Raw genomic sequence first — 18,645 nt, 5'->3', positions numbered from 1 at the left:
CTGACCTCTTCCACTTCAAACACCCAAAAAAAGATTGGCTGCCTTGTGTGCTTTGCTCTGTAGAAAAGCCACGTGGATCTGAGCTAGAAGAACCTCAGCTCAGCCTGCTGGTGTCCCAGGAAGGTGGTACTTCCTCTCTGGAGGGAAGCAAATGCTTCTCAATGATCAGGAACCAGCTGGTCTCACAAATCAGCATTTCTGACACTGCTGAAGAGACAGCCCAGCAGAAGCTCATGGAATCAGTCTTGCATAACTTGAACTTTTGACTGATAAGTGGCTTTGTAGGAGAAAGATCCCTGTGTGTCCCCTATGTTGTTTCCTAGCCAGTGGTGTTGGCTGAACCTTAGCTGTTTTGCTCCTGTGGATGATAATAATAGCATGGACTAGGAGAAGAGAAACCCACTTGCATGTCTCGTTCCTTACTCATGGCTGTCCTAGGGCTGCCCACTGCTGTGAGCAGACTTGAACAGATGGGACTGAATTTGTTTGCACTGCCTGTATGTGAGGAAATTGCTTCAAGCTCACATCAGCCTCCTTCCTGAGAGTGCTTGGGCTTAACCATGTAGACTTCAAGACCAGGGGACCTCAGAAATAAAGTGATGTTTGGTTTTAGCAGCAGCCACCAGTAGCCTCAATCCAGGATTCTGATGTGTGAGCCTGCCCATAATCACCCTTGGAATTTGGTCTCATCAGCAGAGAGCAATGTTACAGTTGTATGTTGACATACAGAATCATTTAGGTTGGAGAAGACCTTGAAGGTCATCAAGTCCAGGCATTAACCCAGCATGGGGACCCACAGCTCCATTTTACTGTGGGAAGGGAGTAAGATATCCTTCAGGTTGTGTGGCAGCTTGGTGCCCTTCATCATTTGGACCATTAAACCACAGTTACATGGGAGATAAATCTTGACAGTAAGTTCCAAATCAGTGGAGTAAGCTAGGTGGGAATGGCAAGAGACTCCCATCACCTCTCTGAGCAGCCTGCTCCAGGGCTCCAGAACCCTCACACCAAAGAAGTTTCTCCTCATGTTGAGGTGGAACCTCCTGAATTCTAGTTTCTATCTATTGTTCCTTATCCTACCACTGGGCACCACCAAAGAGCCTGGCACCTTCATCCTGACACCCACACCTCAGGTATTTATAGACATTGATCAGATCCCCTCTTAGCCTTCTCCTCTCCAGACTAAACAGCCCCAGGGCTCTCAGCCTCTCTTAGCAGAGATGTTCAAGTCCCTTCATCATCCTCACAGCTCTCTGTTGGACTCTCTCCAGCAGATCCCTGTCTCTGGTAAATCAAGGAGCCCAAAACTGGACACAGTATTCCAGGTGTAGTCTCACCTGGGCAGAGTAGAAGGGGAGGGGACCCTCCCTTGACCTGCTGGCACTATTTTTGGTGCACCCCAGGATGCCACTGTCCCTCTTGGCCACGAGGGCACATTGCCTTCCTCTGGTAACTTAACTGCCCACTCAGCCTGGCAGGAGTGGAGCTTCCCCCAGTGCTCCTGTGAGCTCTGTAATGCTGTCATTTGCTTCCCCACGCAGGATCTGTGGAAGAGGAAACACAAAGGCTTCCCCATGAACAACCGGAAGGAAGAGATGGAGATAGCTTCCCACTACCGGCAGCTGCTGCGCGAGCTGAACGAGCAGCGGCAGCACGGCATCCTCTGCGACGTCTGCATCATCGTCGAGGGCAAGATCTTCAAAGCCCACAAGAACGTCCTCCTGGGCAGCAGTCGCTACTTCAAGACTCTCTACTGCCAGGTGCAGAAAACCTCTGAGCAGGCCACCGTCACCCACCTGGACATCGTCACGGCGCAGGGCTTCAAAGCCATCATTGACTTCATGTACTCGGCGCACCTGGCGCTGACCAGCAGGAACGTCATCGAGGTGATGTCTGCTGCCAGCTACCTGCAGATGACAGACATCGTCCAGGCCTGCCACAACTTCATCAAGGCAGCTCTGGACATCAGCATCAAGTCGGACGCCTCGGATGACCTGGGCGACTTCGAGCTGGGAGCCCCTTCCAGCAGCAGCACGGACGCTTTGATCTCGGCGGTGGTGGCTGGCAGGAGCATATCTCCCTGGCTGGCTCGGAGAACCAGCCCAGCAAACTCCTCTGGCGACTCAGCCATTGCCAGCTGCCATGAAGGAGGGAGCAGTTATGGCAAAGAGGATCCAGAGCCAAAAGCAGACAGCCACGAAGACGTTTCGTCCCAGTCCCTTTGGTCCAGTGACGTGGGCTACGGGTCTCTACGGATCAAAGAGGAACAGGTTTCCCCCTCCCATTATGGAGGGGGGGAGCTACATTGTGCCAAGGATAGTGCAATACAGACTGGTTTCTCAGAACAAGGAGTTGGGGATGGCTGGCAGCCCACTGGGCGCAGGAAGAACAGGAAAAACAAAGAGACTGTGAGGCACATCACACAGCAAGTGGAGGATGACAGCAGGGCCAGTTCTCCAGTGCCATCTTTTTTACCTGCCTCAGGGTGGCCATACAGCAGAGACCCAAGTAAGTTGTTGTGGGTTTTTTCCCCCATTTTCTTGGCTGAAGTTAATGAAAAGTTGAGTTAAGTTCATTAGATCTATTGATGGTGTGATCTTACCAGGCTCTGAAATGCTTCAGCTGGCTAGGAGCTGAAAAATGCAGAAGCCTGTGTTGCCAGCAAGCCAAAAGCACCAAGCACTGTGGGCTTCAGTTGAATTTGTCTTACGTATGGAATCCCAGACTGCTTTGGGTGGGAAGGGACCTTTCAAGGTCGTCCAGTCCAACCCCCTGCAGTCATCAGGGACACTGGAACTAGAACACGTTGTTCAGAGCCCCAAAGAGCCTGACCTGCAATGGTGCCCTGCGTGGAGGGGCATCTACCACTGTGCACTGCTGTCCCTGGACCTACTGGGATCCTCAAGACTGGGATTGCTCAGGCTGTGGAGGTGGCTCAGGGCTGTCAGCATGTATCTGTGATAAGATCTGCTCCCTGTTCAGTTATCCCAAATAAACTCAACGTTTATTCGGCATACACCATCCCTGTTGAGAACCTCAGTGTCACAGCACTGCAGGCTGCTTCTCCTGTGAGAGAAGCTGGTGCCTTTCTTTTTAACCTAAATCCCCCCCTAGAAAACACCATTAGAATGGTTGAGCTTAATGAGAGAAAAGGTTGGAATTTATTTTAGCAGGTGCACAAACTGATGTCAAGGTTGAAGAATTTCCCTTGCCCAGTAGATTGATGATGTAATTACACCACACACAGGTGTAATTTAGTCTCAGTGATACCATCTTCAGTATTTCCTGATATTCAGGTGTCGCTTTCTCATGTGCAAGAGAAGCTCCAGAGCTTGTTGCTGGCAATGGCAAGATAAGTGTTTGGGAACTGTGGAGAATAATGGATTTTTTTGAGGTGCTACTAGGGCTTAAAATGTGTTTTGATGTGTGACTACTTGTAACTCAAGATGAGTGGCTGCTTCTGAAGTGTATCACCAGGGAGAAAAAAGATTTGTTTTCTTGTCTTCTTTTTGAATCTTCAGTAGTTACTTTTCTGTCTGGAGATAACTGGCTTACTTGATTCATTAATCACTGGCAATTAATAGATCCAGGAGTGAACTGAGATGGAAGGTTGGGTGTTTTTCCTAAGGACTTGAAGGGAGTGTGGCACTAAATTTCCTCAAGCTGACTTGAAAAGCTTTGTGCTGTGAGTTTACCTTGTTTCACGACACACCAGAACCCAAGTCAGCCAGGGGAAGGGTGTGTGACATTATAAACCCTTATGCTGCCAAACGCAGATGAAAAGAGCAATATAAATAGCACTGAAAGTCTGAAGAGTCTTTGTGGGCTGAAAAAAGGATGTTGAAGTTGCTTACACACTGAAGTTTAAATGTGGTTTTCCCTGAAGGGGAAGCTCTCTGTTAGTGTCTTTAGATTTCTGCTGGTTTACACTTATCTGCTGCAGCAAACTTGCCTCTAGTTATTCTGATTGGCTGATGATAACATCTCAACCATGGCAGTTAGAAGCAAAATGCGAGATCAGGTGAGATAACAGTGATTTATGACGAGCCCTCTGTTATGATGGATGCGTGTCAGGGTTGTTTTGAGCCAGGATGCAGCATGGATTGCCTGGTGTGCTGCTCATGCCCAAATAGCCTCCACTTCATGGCATCCCATCAAAAGAACTCTGTCACTTGAGCTGCTGTGAGGTGGGGGAGTGGGTTTGGATAGTGTGAAGTGCAGCACATGTGTTGGAGTGACACAGGAATGCAGCTCCCATTGCTGTTTCCCATCTCCAGCATGGAGAAGCAGCTCTCTTGTGAACTGCTCCATCTCCAGGCTGCCAGGCTTGGGGTTCTGCTGAGGTTCATTGTTGGCGCCCCAGGTTCATTCCTAGACTCGCAGAATGGGTTGGGTTGGAAGGGACCTTCAAGATCATCCAGTTCCAACAATCTGTTATGGGCAGGGACACCTCCCACCAGCCCAGGCTGCTCAAGGCCTCATCCAGCCTGGCACTGAACACCTCCAGGGAGGGGGCATCCACAGCCCTCCTGGGCAACCTGTGCCAGTGTCTGCCCACCCTCACTGTCAGGAATTCCTTCCTAATCTCCAGTGTCAGTCTTCTCAGAAGCAGCAGGCTGAGCTCCGATCCACAAAGGAAAAATGGTTCTCTTGTGTGAACACAGGCAAAGGCGAGAGTCTGCAGTGTGTGAGGAACATTCAGGATGTATTTCAGCTTGAAGTTGTCTTTGATTTAGCAACATCAGGCTTCATTCTTTAAAACAGACATCAGAGTGTAGGGCTCTTTTTTTTTTTTTCCCCCACTTCAGTTATTTAGTAAGTGTCCCTGCCTGTGCTGTGTTGTTGGTGGCTGAGATGAAAGGTGCTCCTTGGCTGAGGAAATGGGTGTTGACTCTTCCTTCAGAAGTGGCTCAGAGGACAAAACTTACCTAGAACTCTTTGTTCTCTGAGGCCCGTTCACTTTTCTGCTCTATTCAGGTTATTTTAAGATGCTGCTGATTCAGTCTGAAAGCCCTCAGCAGGGGTGGTTTGGGCACCCTTTTCAAATGCCTCTGTACTGGAGGACTAACAGAGAGACCTTCTGGCTCTCTACAGCTCCCTGAAAGGAGGCTGGAGCCAGGTGGGGATTGGTCTCTTCTCCCAAGGAACAAAAGAGAGGACAAGAGGAAATGGCCTCAAGTTGCACCAGAGGAGGTTTAGGTTGGCCATGAGGAACAATTTCTTCCCCTTGAGGGTTGTCAAAGGCTAGCCCAGGCTGCCCAGGGCAGGGGTTGAGTTCCCTATCCCTGAAAGGGATTCAAAGCCCTGGAGATGTGGTGCTGAGGGCCATGGTTTGGTGGTGCCCTGACAGTGCTGGCTTAAGGGTTGGACTTGATCTTAAAGGTCTCTTCCAACCAAAACAATTCTGTGGTCATGGAAACAGCCACTGAAGCAAGAGATTTTTTTTTTGCCTCTGCCATGAAGAGAATCTCTTCCCCCTCCTGGGAAGAAAGGCACCCCCACCACGTCAGGGTGCCAGACTGAGAACGTGCTTAAGCTCCTGGTTTCTCCAGGGTTCTGTCAGTCAAGCACAGAGCTTGGTGAGCACCATCCTTTCATGCTACTTTCAATTTCCTAATCTGGGTTCTCTGTTTAGCATAAAACACGTTGGGTTTTATCTTCCTCATCCTGTTTGGGTTGTTGAGGATGTCAGTCTGGGTATGAAACATTGATAGCTGTGCTGGCGTCACTGAGTCATGGTGTAGCTCGAAGCAGCAGCTCTCCAAAGTGAACTGAAGATGGACTTTAGAAAGAACAACTGTTCTTAAACAAGCCAAGAAGAATTCCCTTCACAGGCGTGCCCAAATAACAGCTCTACCTTTTATTTTTAACCCTTTATTCTTGACTTTCATGGGTTTCCTAAAAGAAAATTAACTGGGGTTTGTTAGAAGTCAGTCTGACTTTTTAGAGCTAAAACTCAGAAGTCTTCTGCCTTGAGCATCTTCACTTTCATTCATACATTCATAGAATGGTTTGGGTTGAAGGGACCTTAAAGATCAGTCAGTTCTAACCCCCTGCCATGGGTACCTCTCACCAGCCCAGGTTGCTCAAGGCCTCACCCAGCCTGGCCTTAAACACCTCCAGGCAGGGGGCAGCCACAGCCTCCCTGGGCAACCTCTGCCAGTGTTTCCCCACCCTCACACTCAAGAATTTCTTCCTCATCTCCAGTCTAAATCTGCCCTTCTCAAGCTTCAATCCATTCCCCCTCATCCTATTACAACTGCCCTTGTAAAAGCTCCCTCCCCAGGTCTCCTATAGCCCCTTCAGGTACTAGAAAGTTTCTCTAAGGTCTTCCTGGAGCCTTCTCTTCTGCAGGTTGAACAGCCCCAATTCTCCCAGCCTGTCCTCATAGGGGAGGTTCTTCAGCCCTCTGATCATCTTTGTACCCTCCTCTGGACCCCCTTCCATGTCCTTGTGCTGGGGGCCCCAGAGCTGGAGGCAGTGCTGCAGGTGGGGTCTGAGCAGAGCAGAGGGGCAGAATCCTCTCCCTGTACTGCTGCTTTCCCTGCTCTGGATGCAGCTCAGCACACAGCTGCCTGCTGGGCTGCCAGGGACCACTGGTGGCTCCTGGGTGTTTGTCACCAAATGACACCCCCAAGGCCTTCTCCTCAAGCCTGCTATGAAGCTACTGCCCACCCAGTCTATATTTGTGCTTGGGGTTGCCCCAACCCAGGTGTGGGGCATTGCATTGGCCATGTTGAACTTGATGAAGTTGCTGTTCCTTTAACATCTCTGGAGACAGATTTTACAGGGTTACACATCCCAAATGCCTGGGCTGCATGCTGGGTGTTGTTTAATTGGTTCTGGCCAAAGAGGACAGTTACCTCCACTGGAAAAGCTGCAGAATGTTGATGCTTTTGCCTCTTCATACAATGGAAACCTCTGTCAGTTGGAGGGTGTCTTGTGAAGAATTTATTGATGGGTTTATTGCTGTGTTGGTTCAAGCAGAGTAGCTGTGATTCAGGCATTTATTTCTAAGGAAATACTCCCACATGTCTTGGGAGCCTTGGCACCCTGAAGCTGTGAGTGAGTTTTTCTGTGCCAGTTGCCTGTGAAATGAAAGTGATTGTTTCCAAACCAGTCACTTCCAAAGCTGTGACAGTTTGGGAACTTCCTGCTGTAGTTTGGTTACATGCAGTGAAATTGTTGTGTTCTGGAAGAAGAGCTTCAGGATTTAAATACACCCTGAGTGGTGACCTTCATGAGAGGGGTGGACAGGACCTTCTGACTTTGCAGAGTTCCAAGTTCCTTTTAATATTTTCCCATCAGCATCTTCAGCCATGCAGAAATTTCCTCCTTCATGGTGAGGTTCAGCTCAGCATTTTCCAGTGACATGATGATTTCTGTGCCTGCTGCAGGCAGTTGTGCTGCTGGTTCTGCAGGCAGCTGCTGTCAGGAGCCTCTTCCCATCCCTTTTTCTGTGTGGGTTTCTAGAGAGCAAATGATGATGACAGGAGTTGTTGGCGAGCAGAGAGGCTGAACAGTTGGATTATCCAGGGAGCTGACATGTGAGAAGGCTTCAGAGGGAGGCAAGGAAGAGCTGGGTGTAGGTGAACTGTAATTTTGTGTAGATGAGGTCTCTGGACCTGGGTGAAGGTAGGTGGCTGTGGATACTGTTGTAGAGGATGATGATCTCCCTTCTGAGGACAGGCTGAGGGAGCTGAGTCTCTTTAGCTTGGAGAAGAGGCCACTGAAAGGCTGAGGGAGCTGGGTCTTCAGCCTGGAGCAGAGGAGCCTGAGGGCTGCCCTCATTGCTGGTGATAAAGATGTGCAGGGCAGTGTGGGGAGGCTGGAGCCAGGCTCTGCTCAGGGATGTCCAAGGACAGCACAAGGGGCACTGGGGGCAAGCTGGAGCAGAGGAGGTGCCATGGGAACCAAAGGGAAAACTTTGTCCCTGTGAGGGTGACAGAGCCCTGGAGCAGGCTGCCCAGAGAGGTTGTGGAGTCTCCTTTTCTGGAGACATTCCCAACCCACCTGGATGTGTTCCTGTGTGACCTACTCTGGGTGATCCTGCTCTGGCAGGGGGCTTGGACTGGATGATCTTTAGAGGTCTCTTCCAACCTCTAACATTCTGGGATTCTGGGATTTTTACCCATGCAGAAAAAAATGTTCTCAGCAAGCTGCTGGGCTTCAAGTAACTCTTTCACCTTTTCAGTGCAAATCTTCAAAGCTTCCCTTGATATTTTAATTATTTTGGTAGAACCCAGTGCAATCTCCCTTTCTTCTGTGGTGATTTTCGGTGAACATATCAATTCAAGGAGTGGAATATTGATCTTCCATAATGAGGAAAGTCGATGAGTGGTGTTTGTATTCAAGCTGCAGGTGTTTTAAAGAACTATGTGATACTTCAGCACCTTCAGGCTTTAAGTGATGCTTTGGAAATAATCCATTTACCTGGCCTGGAGAGCTGGTGTTTAAAAGAGAAGGAATTAAAAGGTGATGTGCAGGTAGCACTGAAGGTTCTGTTTATGGGGAAATAAAGACCACACAGTGTGAATGAGCTCAGAATGGGGCTTTGGAATCTCTGGTGGAGGCTGCTCGATGCTGTGACCAATGGAGTTTTAATGCTGGTTTTATTGGGGAGATATTCTGATGCCTTAAGCAGTGATAGTTGGTGATGCCAGGCCTCCTTTCACAGCCAGCCCTGGAGGGGTTACAGATTTGTGCTCTAATGCCACCCCCAGAATTCTTTCTTAGCTCCAAAATCAGCTTAGCCTGTGTTCTGCATTCCTCTGGCTTAGAGCTGCCCAGGTTTCTGTAGACCCTCTTTGGGACTTAACTCTCTTCATGTGCACCAAGTGCTCAGCTCACTGTGTGGATGGAGGTCACTGCAAGTTGCAGCAAAAAGCAAAACCAAATGAAACCAACCCCAAACCCTGCTGGCCTCTGTGTCTCTGGGCCTAATTCTGCAGGAAGACTGCAGAGTGCTGATGGAGTAATTCCAGTTCTCCCTATCACCACAGTTACAAGCTAACACAATTATTAGGAAGGAGTCTTTGGAGGAATAACTTTCCTTGGAGTGCTTGTTCAAAGGGTTAGGTCAGGTTATTTTCAAGTTTGGAAACGAAAATCATTGCTTTGAGCCCAGACACTTCTTCCCTGGCTACACCCTGGCTTTAAAATGGTTCCACCCTAAACCAGCTTTAGCTCAAAGCTTGGTGTCTGTTTCCTTTCCCCACCCTGCATTCCATTTTCCCCAGGCTCCAGAGCCCTCCTCCTCTTCTTCCTCCTGCCTATGGTAACAGCCCTGCTTCTGATATCTGCCTTAACTCTCAGATCAGAGGCACTTCCCCTCTCTTGGGTGTCCTTCTCATGATTTATTTGTTCCTTGTGCCAAGCTTACACCAGACTCCTTTTTACAAAGATCCCAACCTCTCAAAAATGGGAGTTTATACTTTTTTATTTCTTTACTGAAGTTCCAAGTGAGAAATCAAGAGAGGTTTTTGAATGTTAAATTCTAATCCTACTTTGCAGTCATCACCGTTCAAAGCTTCCCCTTTCCTACTCGAGGTGCTGCTTTTGCATTCAAAAGGTACCTGAAGGGGGCTAGAAGAATGCTGCAGAGGGACTGTTTCTAAAGTCCTGGAGTGACAGGATGAATGAAGTGAGAGCAGAGCAGATTTAGATTGGATATTAGGAAGAAGCTCTTGACCGTGACAGTGGTGGAACACTGAACAGGTTACCCAGGGAGGCATGGGGCCTCAGCTCCCTCCCTGAGCAACCTGTTGCAGTGTTCCAGCAGCCTCCTGCTGCACAACTTGTTCCTCACATCCAATCTCAATCTGCTCTGCTCTCATTTCAAACCACTGCCCCTGCTCCTGTCCCTGCAGGCCTTTGCACACAGTCCCTCTGCAGCCTTCTTGTAGCCCTTCAGCTACTGTCAGGCTGCTCTGAGGTGTGCCTGGAGCCTTCTCTTCTCCAGGCTGAACACCCCCAGCCCCCTCAGCCTGTCCTGATAACAGAGGTGCTCCAGCTCCCTGAACATCATCTTGGCCTCCTCTGTACCCTCTCCATCAGGTCCATGTCCTTCCTGTGTTGAAGGCTCCAGAGCTGGATGCAGCACTGCAGGTGAGGTCTCACCAGAGCAAAGTGGCAAGAAGAGAGTTGGGAAAGCACAGCCTGAAGGTTCCATAAGGATCCACTTAAGAGATCTTAACAGTCTTTAACATAGTGGTAGTTTTTAATGATCATATACATTGTGGTCAAATATCTAAGCTTGCCTGGTAGTTTCCTGAGTGATGAAACTGGAGCTTATTTTGAAGCTGTGCACACTTATTGCATCCACATGTGCCATGAGCTTTGGGAAGCAGCTCTAATCAAAGCCAACCCAGCTCATGGCATTGCTTCCCTGTGTGAGCACTGCAGAGTGTGAGGGTGCTGGGCTTTGCTGAACAAATAGTGACTGGGGAAACAGTTTGGAAGGAGTTCTGTGAGGAAGGAGGTATCTGAAATACAAGCAGCAAGGATGTTTTTAGCAGCTGGTAAAAGATTGTCATTTTTCTTCTAGCCTTGTTGCTCCTTTGTTGTTGTTTGGTTGGTGTATTCCCAAGAAAATACCAGGAAATGAAAGCAGTTTGGTTTTTTTTTTTCCTTGTGAGTTTAAAAATTAATGAACAGAAAGAGATCAAACCAAATTTTCATAAACTTACACAAGAAACATCATCCCTGAAACTTTAGAGTAAATCTGTTGTTACAGAATGCCAGCATGCTGGGGGGTTGGGAACCACCTCTGGAGCTCATCCAGTCCAACCCCTGCTCCAGCAGGGCTCCCACAGCAGCTTGCCCAGGAGCACAGTGGCCAGGGGGGGGTTGGAAGCTCTCCAGAGAAGGAGACTCCACAACCTCTCTGGGCAGCCTGCTTCAGGGCTCTGCACCCTCACAAGTTTCTCCTCCTGTTTAGAAGGAACCTCCTGAGTTCCACTTTGTGCCCATTGCCCCTTGTGCTGTCCCTGGGCACCACTGAGCAGAGTCTGGCCCCAGCCTCTTGCCCCCCACAGCTCCTTTAGCTCTTGCTGAGCATTGCTCAGATCCCCTCTGGGGCTGCTCTTCTCCAGGCTCTCAGCCCCAGAGCTCTCAGCCTTTGCTCCTCACAGACCTGCTCCAGGCCCCTCAGCAGCTTTGGAGCCTCTGCTGGACTCTCTGCAGTAGTTCCCTGTCTTTCTTGAACAGGGAAGCCCAGATCTGTCAGGCAGATCTGTGAGGATACTCAACACAGGTAGAAGAACCTCAGACAATTAAGTCTTTAATTTCAGGTAAGTTTTTCCAGATGAGTTTAGCTCAGGACAAGGTTTAGCCAGTGCCCTTGAAAGGAAAGCTGAGTTCAAGAAGCCCTTACTTTCCTGTGGTACTTAATTTAAGCACCCTCATGGTGTCCTGCAGTTGTTCTGGACTGACTTGGATTGGGGAACTGATGTGGGGTTTAAAATAACTTTTTGAACAAACCAGTTTATTTTTAACACTTTGATTACCATCTGAAGTTCATCTCAAGTAACAAACAAACAGGACAAGAGGTGGAAGGGGATCCTGAAAGCTTCCTGAAATTTGCCAGGTTGACAAAGAGGACTTCAGAGCTTTGGCTGTCAGTGCTAGGCTGCCCATGGCATGTTGGCTGGCTGGGTGCCCCCAGCTTGCTGGCACTTGGGGCATTCTGATTAGGTAGGCAATGGCTTGCTGAAGCCTATTGTGTGACCTCGTTCATCCTGGAGGCGCAGGAGACCATGGGAGAAGCATTGCTGCTTTGAATTGCTGCCAAAGAGAAAGGGGCTTTGAAGAGAAGATGACAGGCTCCTTGGATCTCCTCTTACCCTGAGACTCTAATCAAAAGAGCAATATTGAGGAATAATGACCTGGCAGAGCATTGCCTTCAGTGCATTGTTTCTGCTTTGAATTCTCCAGAAGCAGATGCAAGTCCATTTGGCCTTTATTCACACCTTTCTCTCTTCCCATGAGTTTAGTCCTCCAGCTACCGATTTCTAGAAGATCTTCAACTATGTACATGAGAGAGCAGGGATGAAAGTTGAAAGAAAGGAAAAATTATTAAAAAAACCCAGAACAACAGAGAACCAATTATGAAAGACAAGAATAGGATTGGGAGTCTGGGGAACAACAGGGAATGCCACTGGGGGGTTACTGGGAAGGTAAAAACAGGAGACAAAGGAGGAGTAAATGGTGTAAGAGAAACAGATGCTGAGGAGGTAGAATCATAGAATGCTTTGGGTTGGAAGGGACCTCCAAAGGTCACCCAATCCAGCCCCCCTGCACTCAGCAGGGACATCCTCCACAACAGAGCTTCCTCAGAGCTTTCTCCAGTCTCACCTTGAACAGCTCCCAGGCATGGGGCCTCAGCTGCCTGCCTGGACAACCTGTTGCAGTGTTCCAGCAGCCTCCTGCTGCACAACTTGTTCCTCACATCCAATCTCAATCTGCTCTGCTCTCATTTCAAACCCTTGCCCCTGGTCCTGTCCCTGCAGGCCTTTGCACACAGTTCCTCTGCAGCTTTCTTGTAGCCCTTGCAGCTACTGCTCTTAGGTCTGCCCAGGGGCTTCTCATCTCACAGACCAGAAGCATCATGCCCTGGGAGAAGTTTGCTGAGCCTCAAACACTGGAGGTATGCGAGAAACGTGTGCCCATGGCACTTTGGGATGTGGTTTAATCGTCCTGGTGGTGTTGGGTTGATGGTTGGACTGGATCTTCTTAGTGGTCTTTTTCCAACCCAAATCTATGAAAAACAAAAAAATCTATCCAAGTCAACAAACTCCTAAAGCTTTGCTAAAGCCTCTGTCTTTGGGAAAGCAGGCTGGTGTCACAGAGTAACTGCAAAATAATGATTTGCTAAAGAGACTAAAGAGCTCAGGTTTTGCCAGCAGCATTAATCCCCTGCTTAGCTGGCTGCCCTGGCTGGGAGTTCCTACCAGCAGTGGTGGGAGCCTGTGCAGGGCAGGGGCTGGCTTGGCAGCGTGAGAAACGGGCTCTGGAGTGGCCCCACATGATCCCTCTGCCTCGACTCACTGCAAACCAGGAGCTCCTTTCCTAAAGCTGGGGTTCCCTGCTGTAGTGAACAGCTGAGCTGCCTGGGAAGTGGCAGGGGCTTGGAGTCAGAGAATTCTTTGGCTAAGTCTCCCCAGAATCTGTGTTGAGGAGAAAAGGGAGAAGTGGCTTTGGAGGCACCATGAAGAGGAACTTGATGGGGTTTGGGGTTTTGGGGTAGCCAGAGCGTTTTAGCCCTGATGTGACTAAGTGAGATATTTATTTTGCTGTAATGTGTGTTTGATTAGGTTACATCAGCTATAAATACTGGAAGCTCTGAAGCCTCTATTTCAGTGCCTGTCTCTGCTCTTGGCTGTTGAGGAGAGTTTAATGCCTTGTTGTGGTTACAATTAATCTGCGTATGCTTTAGCAATTAGTGTTTATGTGCAGCAGGCAGCAGCAAGCTCTGGCAACTGTCAATCAGCATCTGCAACTGGCTCTGCAATGGGACTGGAGAGAGCACAAGGTGATCTCCTGCCTGCCCAGTGAGCTGGCAGCACCAGTTTGCTGTCAAACAGCCCTTCTGGCCCCAGGAGGCATGGGGGCTTCTCCATGGAGGCAGCGAGGAGCAGAGGCAGAGCAGTGCTAAGGCATTGATTTGATAAAGCTGTCTGTACCATTTACCACTTTAATGGGCTGCAGTTTGCCTTCCTCACCACCTTCTGATGCAGCTGCTGGGTTTTAAATCCTGGGAATTTCCCTTCATGCTCAAATGTTTGATTTTCAAACTTCATTAGCATTTAGACAAACAGTCTGCAAACAGTCCCTCTGCAGCCTACTTGTAGCCCTCTTCAGCTACTGGAAGGCTGTTCTTAGGTCTCCCCAGAGCCTTCTCTTTAGGCTGAACAACCCCAGCTCCCTCAGCCTGTCTTTGTAGCAGAGGTGCTCCAGCCCCCTGATTATTTAAGATTCTAAGAGAGTCAAAGTTCAAGTAATAGAATCTTTAACTAGACCTCTCAAAAAATAACCAATTTGCAGGGAGGAATTAAGCTTCTCACAGCTTTCCCATTTTTTTGTTTGCATTCACTAATTGATGTGTTTGTTAATAATCCATGAAGGTTCTAAACAGCTGCTCTGTAGGCACCTGGTGGCAAGTGGCTAATCTGTGTCATTGTGCTTTGTTGTTCACTGTCACCCCTGCAGAAAACCTGCCCTGTGCTAGGTGCTGGGACCCACTGATTGCTGTGTGGTTTGCAGATAAGTGACCCTGAAGGGAGTTACTCCAATCAGCAGCCTGCTCCTGGTGTAGGCTGCTTAGCACTGCAGTTTTCAGAACCTTCATCATGGGGATGAAATGAAAGACTGAAAAGTTGAACTAGTGGAATAAAATGATGAATAACCCCCAGAACTTAAAACACTTTGAGTGTAATTTCACTACTAGCAGTGTCCCGAAATCTCAGCTTCAAATCAATCCTTCCATCAATCAAAGATTTATTGGTTGTGGGGAGGCTGTACCCATCTCTCCTCCTCCACTCTGCCTGCACAATGCCTGGCACTGAAGGTTCAGCCTGTTGGTGGTGCAGATGGGCACAGGCTGGAAGAACACAAACCCTCAGCTGTGGGGTGGTTTCTGTGGTGCTTTCTGTCAAGTCTCTGAACAGCCAGGTTTGCCTGTGGACTTTAGGAAACCATCATAGAATAGTTTGGGTTGGCATCCAGTTCCAATCCCAGGGACGCCTCCCACCAGCCAGGTTGCTCAAGGCCTCATCCAGCCTAGCCTTGAACACCTCCAGGCAGGGGGCAGCCACAACCTCCCTGGGCAGCCTGTGCCAGTGTCTCACTACCCTCACTGAAGAATTTCTTCCTAATCTCCAGTCTAAATGTGCCCTCCTCAAGCTTCAATGCATTGTCCCTTGCCCTGTCACTCCCAGCCCTTGTCAGAGGTTCCTCCCCAGCTCTCCTGGAGCCACTTCAGGCACTGGAAGGTTTCTCTAAGGTCTCCCTGGAGCCTTTTCTTCTCCAGGCTGAAGAGCCCCAACTCTCTCAGCCTGTCCCCACAGGGGAGGTTCTCCAGCCCTCTGATCATCTTTGTGGTTTCCTCTGGACCCACTCCAACAGTTCCATGTCCTCCTTATGTTGGGGGCGCAGGACTGGATGCAGTGCTGCAGGTAGGGTCTCAGCAGAGCAGAATAGAATCAAGAAGGCTGGAAGAGACCTCAAAGATCATCGAGTCCAACCTGTCACCCTAAACCTCATGACCACTAAACCATGGCACCAAGTGCCACGTCCAATCCCCTCTTGAACACCTCCAGGGATGGTGACTCCACCACCTCCCCGGGCAGCACATTCCAATGGCCAACCACTCTCTCTGTGAAGAACTTTCTCCTCACCTCCAGCCTAAACCTCCCCTGGTGCAGCTTGAGACTGTGTCCTCTTGTTCTGGTGCTGGTTGCCTGGGAGAAGAGACCAACCCCCTCCTGGCTACAACCTCCCTTCAGGTAGTTGTAGACAGCAATGAGGTCACCCCTGAGCCTCCTCTTCTCCAGGCTAAACAGTCCCAGCTCCCTCAGCCTCTCCTCATAGGGCTTGTGCTCAAGGCCCCTCATCAGCCTCGTTGCCCTTCTCTGGACATGCTCCAGCAATTCAACATCTTTCCTAAACTGAGGGGCCCAGAACTGGACACAGTACTCAAGGTGTGGCCTAACCAGTGCTGTGTACAGGGGTACAATGACCTCCCTGCTCCTGCTGGCCACACTATTCCTGATGCAGGCCAGGATGCCATTGGTTCTCTTGGCCACCTGGGCACACTGCTGGCTCATGTTCAGCTGCTGTCAACCAGTACCCCCAGGTCCCTTTCCACCTGGCTGCTCTCCAGCCACTCTGACCCCAGCCTGTAGCTCTGCATGGGGTTGTTGTGGCCAAAGTGAAGCACCAGGCACTTGGATTTGTTGAATGCCATCCTGTTTGACTCTGCCCATCTGTCCAGCCTCTCAAGGTCCCTCTGCAGAGCCTTCTACCTTCTAACAGATCAACATCTGCTCCCAGCTTGGTGTCATCTGCAAATTTACTGATGATGGACTCAATCCCCTCATCCAGATCATCAATAAAGATATTGAACAGGATGGGGCCCAGCACTGATCCCTGGGGGACACCACTAGTGACAGGCTGCCAGCTGGATGTGGCACCATTCACCACCACTCTCTGGGGCTGGCCCTCCAGCCAGTTCCTAACCCAGCGCACAGTGCTGCTGTCCAAGCCACAGGCTGACAGCTTGGCCAGGAGTTTGCTGTGGGGGACAGTGTCAAAGGCCTTGCTGAAGTCCAGGCAGACTACATCCACAGCCTTTCCCACGTCCACCAGGCTGGTCACCTGAGCATAGAAGGAGATCAGGTTGGTGAGGCAGGACCTGCCCTTCCTAAATCCATGTTGGCTGGGCCTGATTCCTTGGCCATCCTTCAGGTGCGCAGTGATTGCCCCCAAGACAATCTGCTCCATGATTTTCCCTGGCACTGAGGTCAGGCTGACAGGCCTGTAGTTCCCAGGTTCTTCTGTCCATCCCTTCTTGTGGATGGGTGTCACATTGGCCAGTTTCCAGTCTTCTGGGACCTCTCCAGTGAGCCAGGAGTGGTGGCAAATGATGGAGAGAGGCTTGGCCAGCTCATCTGCCAGCTCTTTCAGCACCCTAGGATGAATCCCATCAGGTCCCATGGAATTGTGAATATCCAAGTGACTCAACAAGTCTCGAACTAATTCCACATGGATTTCAGGAGTACAACACTGCTCCTTGACCCCATCGACCAGCTCAGGAGGCCAGTTATCCTGAAGTCCTCCTGCCTTACTGTTGAAAATGGAGGCAAAGAAGGTATTTAGAATCTCAGCCTTCTCCTCACCCTTAGTTACAATGTTACCCTCCACGTCCAATAAAGAGTGGAGGCTCCTCTTGCCCCTCTTTTTAGCATTAATATATTTATAAAAATGCTTTTTGTTGTCCTTCACGGAAGCGGCCAGTTTAATTTCTAACTGTGCTTTTGCCTCTCTAATTTTTCTTCTACATGATCTAGCAACATCCTTAAACATATCACTAGTTGCCTCCCCCCCTTTCCAAAGGCGATAAACCCTCTTTTTTTCCCTTAAATCCTTCAGGAGCTGCTTGCTCATCCAGGCCAATCGTCTTCCCCGCCGGCTCGTCTTACGGCATGTGGGAACTGCCAGTTCCCGTTCCTTTAGGAGCTCCTGTTTGAAGTAGGTCCAACCATCCTGGACCCCTTTCTTCTTAAGGGCTGTTACCCAGGGAACTTTCCGAATAAGTTGCCTGAACAACCTGAAGTTTGCCCTCTGAAAGTCCAAAGTGAGGGTTCTGTTACTGCTCCTCCCTATTTCCTTGCATATTGAAAACTCCACTATCTCATGGTCGCTGCACCCTAGACAGCCTCCAACCATCACATCTCCCACCAGCCCTTCTCTATTTGAGAACAGCAGATCAAGCAGAGCCTTACCCCTGGTAGGTGCACCTAAGAGCTGCATCAGGAAGTTGTCATCCATGCACTCTAGGAACCTTCTGGACTGTCTCCTCTCTGCTGAATTAAGTTCCCAGCAGATGTCTGGTAGGTTAAAGTCCCCCACAAGGACAAGGTCTGATGATCTTGAGACAAGAGTCAGCTCCCTTGTCCTGCTGGTCACAGCAAGTGAGGAGTGACAGTCAGGCCAGAATCAGTGGTGATCAGTTCTTGCCTCTTGGTTAGTTGGTCGCTGTGCCTGGGGACTCTGTGTGTCTGACAGCATCTTTCCTCCTGCAGGTGCTGATGTGACAGCCACAGAGCCCAGCAGCTCTGACAACAGAGTAGAGCGGCCAGAGCCTTTCAGCCAGGCAGAGGAAGCCCTGCTGGGGGGAGAGGGCAGCTACAGCTCCCAGCCCCTCACTCCGGAGAAGGAGGATGCCCTCCAAGCCGCCACCGTCGCCAACCTGCGCGCAGCTCTCATGAGTAAGAACAGTTTGCTGTCTCTGAAAGCTGACATGCTGGGAGAGGACAGTTCCCTGCTGTTTGAGTACCTGCCCAAAGGCACCCATTCTCTCTCTCGTAAGTTTGTCTTCTCATCTTTTTGTTGTGGTTTACTGACACTTTAAATGAGAAGAAAATCCCAGGTCACTGCCTTGTTTATTAGCACTGATGTGCTTGTAGCCAGCTTTAAGTACTGCTTAATCCCATTTTCCATAATATTTGGAAACCTGTGGTTGGTATTGATCCAACTTTCATGTTAATTGCTGAAGCCATGAGAAGAAGTATTTAGTGTGTGTATATATGTAGCCTTTGTCTTCAAATTCCTCCTCTACTTGTTTGCAAAATGCTACTTACAACCAAAATAAAAAGTGTTTGGGGGCCTTGTGGTGACCCGAAAGGTGATTGGAGGCCTTGTGGTGGCCAAAAAGGTGGTTGGAGGCCTTGAGGCGACCAAAAAGGTGGTCAGGGGCCTTATGTTAAGCCAGGTGACTCCAAAGGTTTTGCATCCAAAGCTGACTGCTGTTAAAGCCTTGCCTGTCACTCCTGTGGCTTGGTGGATTGCCTGATCTTCTAGCTGGTCACTTCTAGATCTCTCAGCAAGGAGCAGCTGTGGATTGTTTTGTTACATTTAATGTGGAAG

At 49.5% G+C, this 18,645-nt stretch overlaps 1 protein-coding gene across 1 annotated transcript in view; it reads left to right on the top strand.

Moving 5' to 3' along the window:
- Nucleotides 1-18,645, top strand: part of ZBTB46 (zinc finger and BTB domain containing 46) — a 55,226-nt gene that overhangs the window by 17,307 nt on the left and 19,274 nt on the right. Inside the window, exons 4-5 of the mRNA XM_054391832.1 lie at nucleotides 1,542-2,508; nucleotides 17,802-18,083. Coding sequence (XP_054247807.1) covers nucleotides 1,542-2,508; nucleotides 17,802-18,083 — 1,249 coding nt within the window. The remainder of the gene's footprint in view (nucleotides 1-1,541; nucleotides 2,509-17,801; nucleotides 18,084-18,645) is intronic.

Source organism: Indicator indicator, chromosome 24, assembly GCF_027791375.1.
Source record: "Indicator indicator isolate 239-I01 chromosome 24, UM_Iind_1.1, whole genome shotgun sequence".
Taxonomy (NCBI): Eukaryota; Metazoa; Chordata; class Aves; order Piciformes; family Indicatoridae; genus Indicator; species Indicator indicator.
The sequence above is the reverse complement of the archived record's forward strand: the minus strand, read 5'-3'. Positions and strand labels throughout refer to the sequence as shown.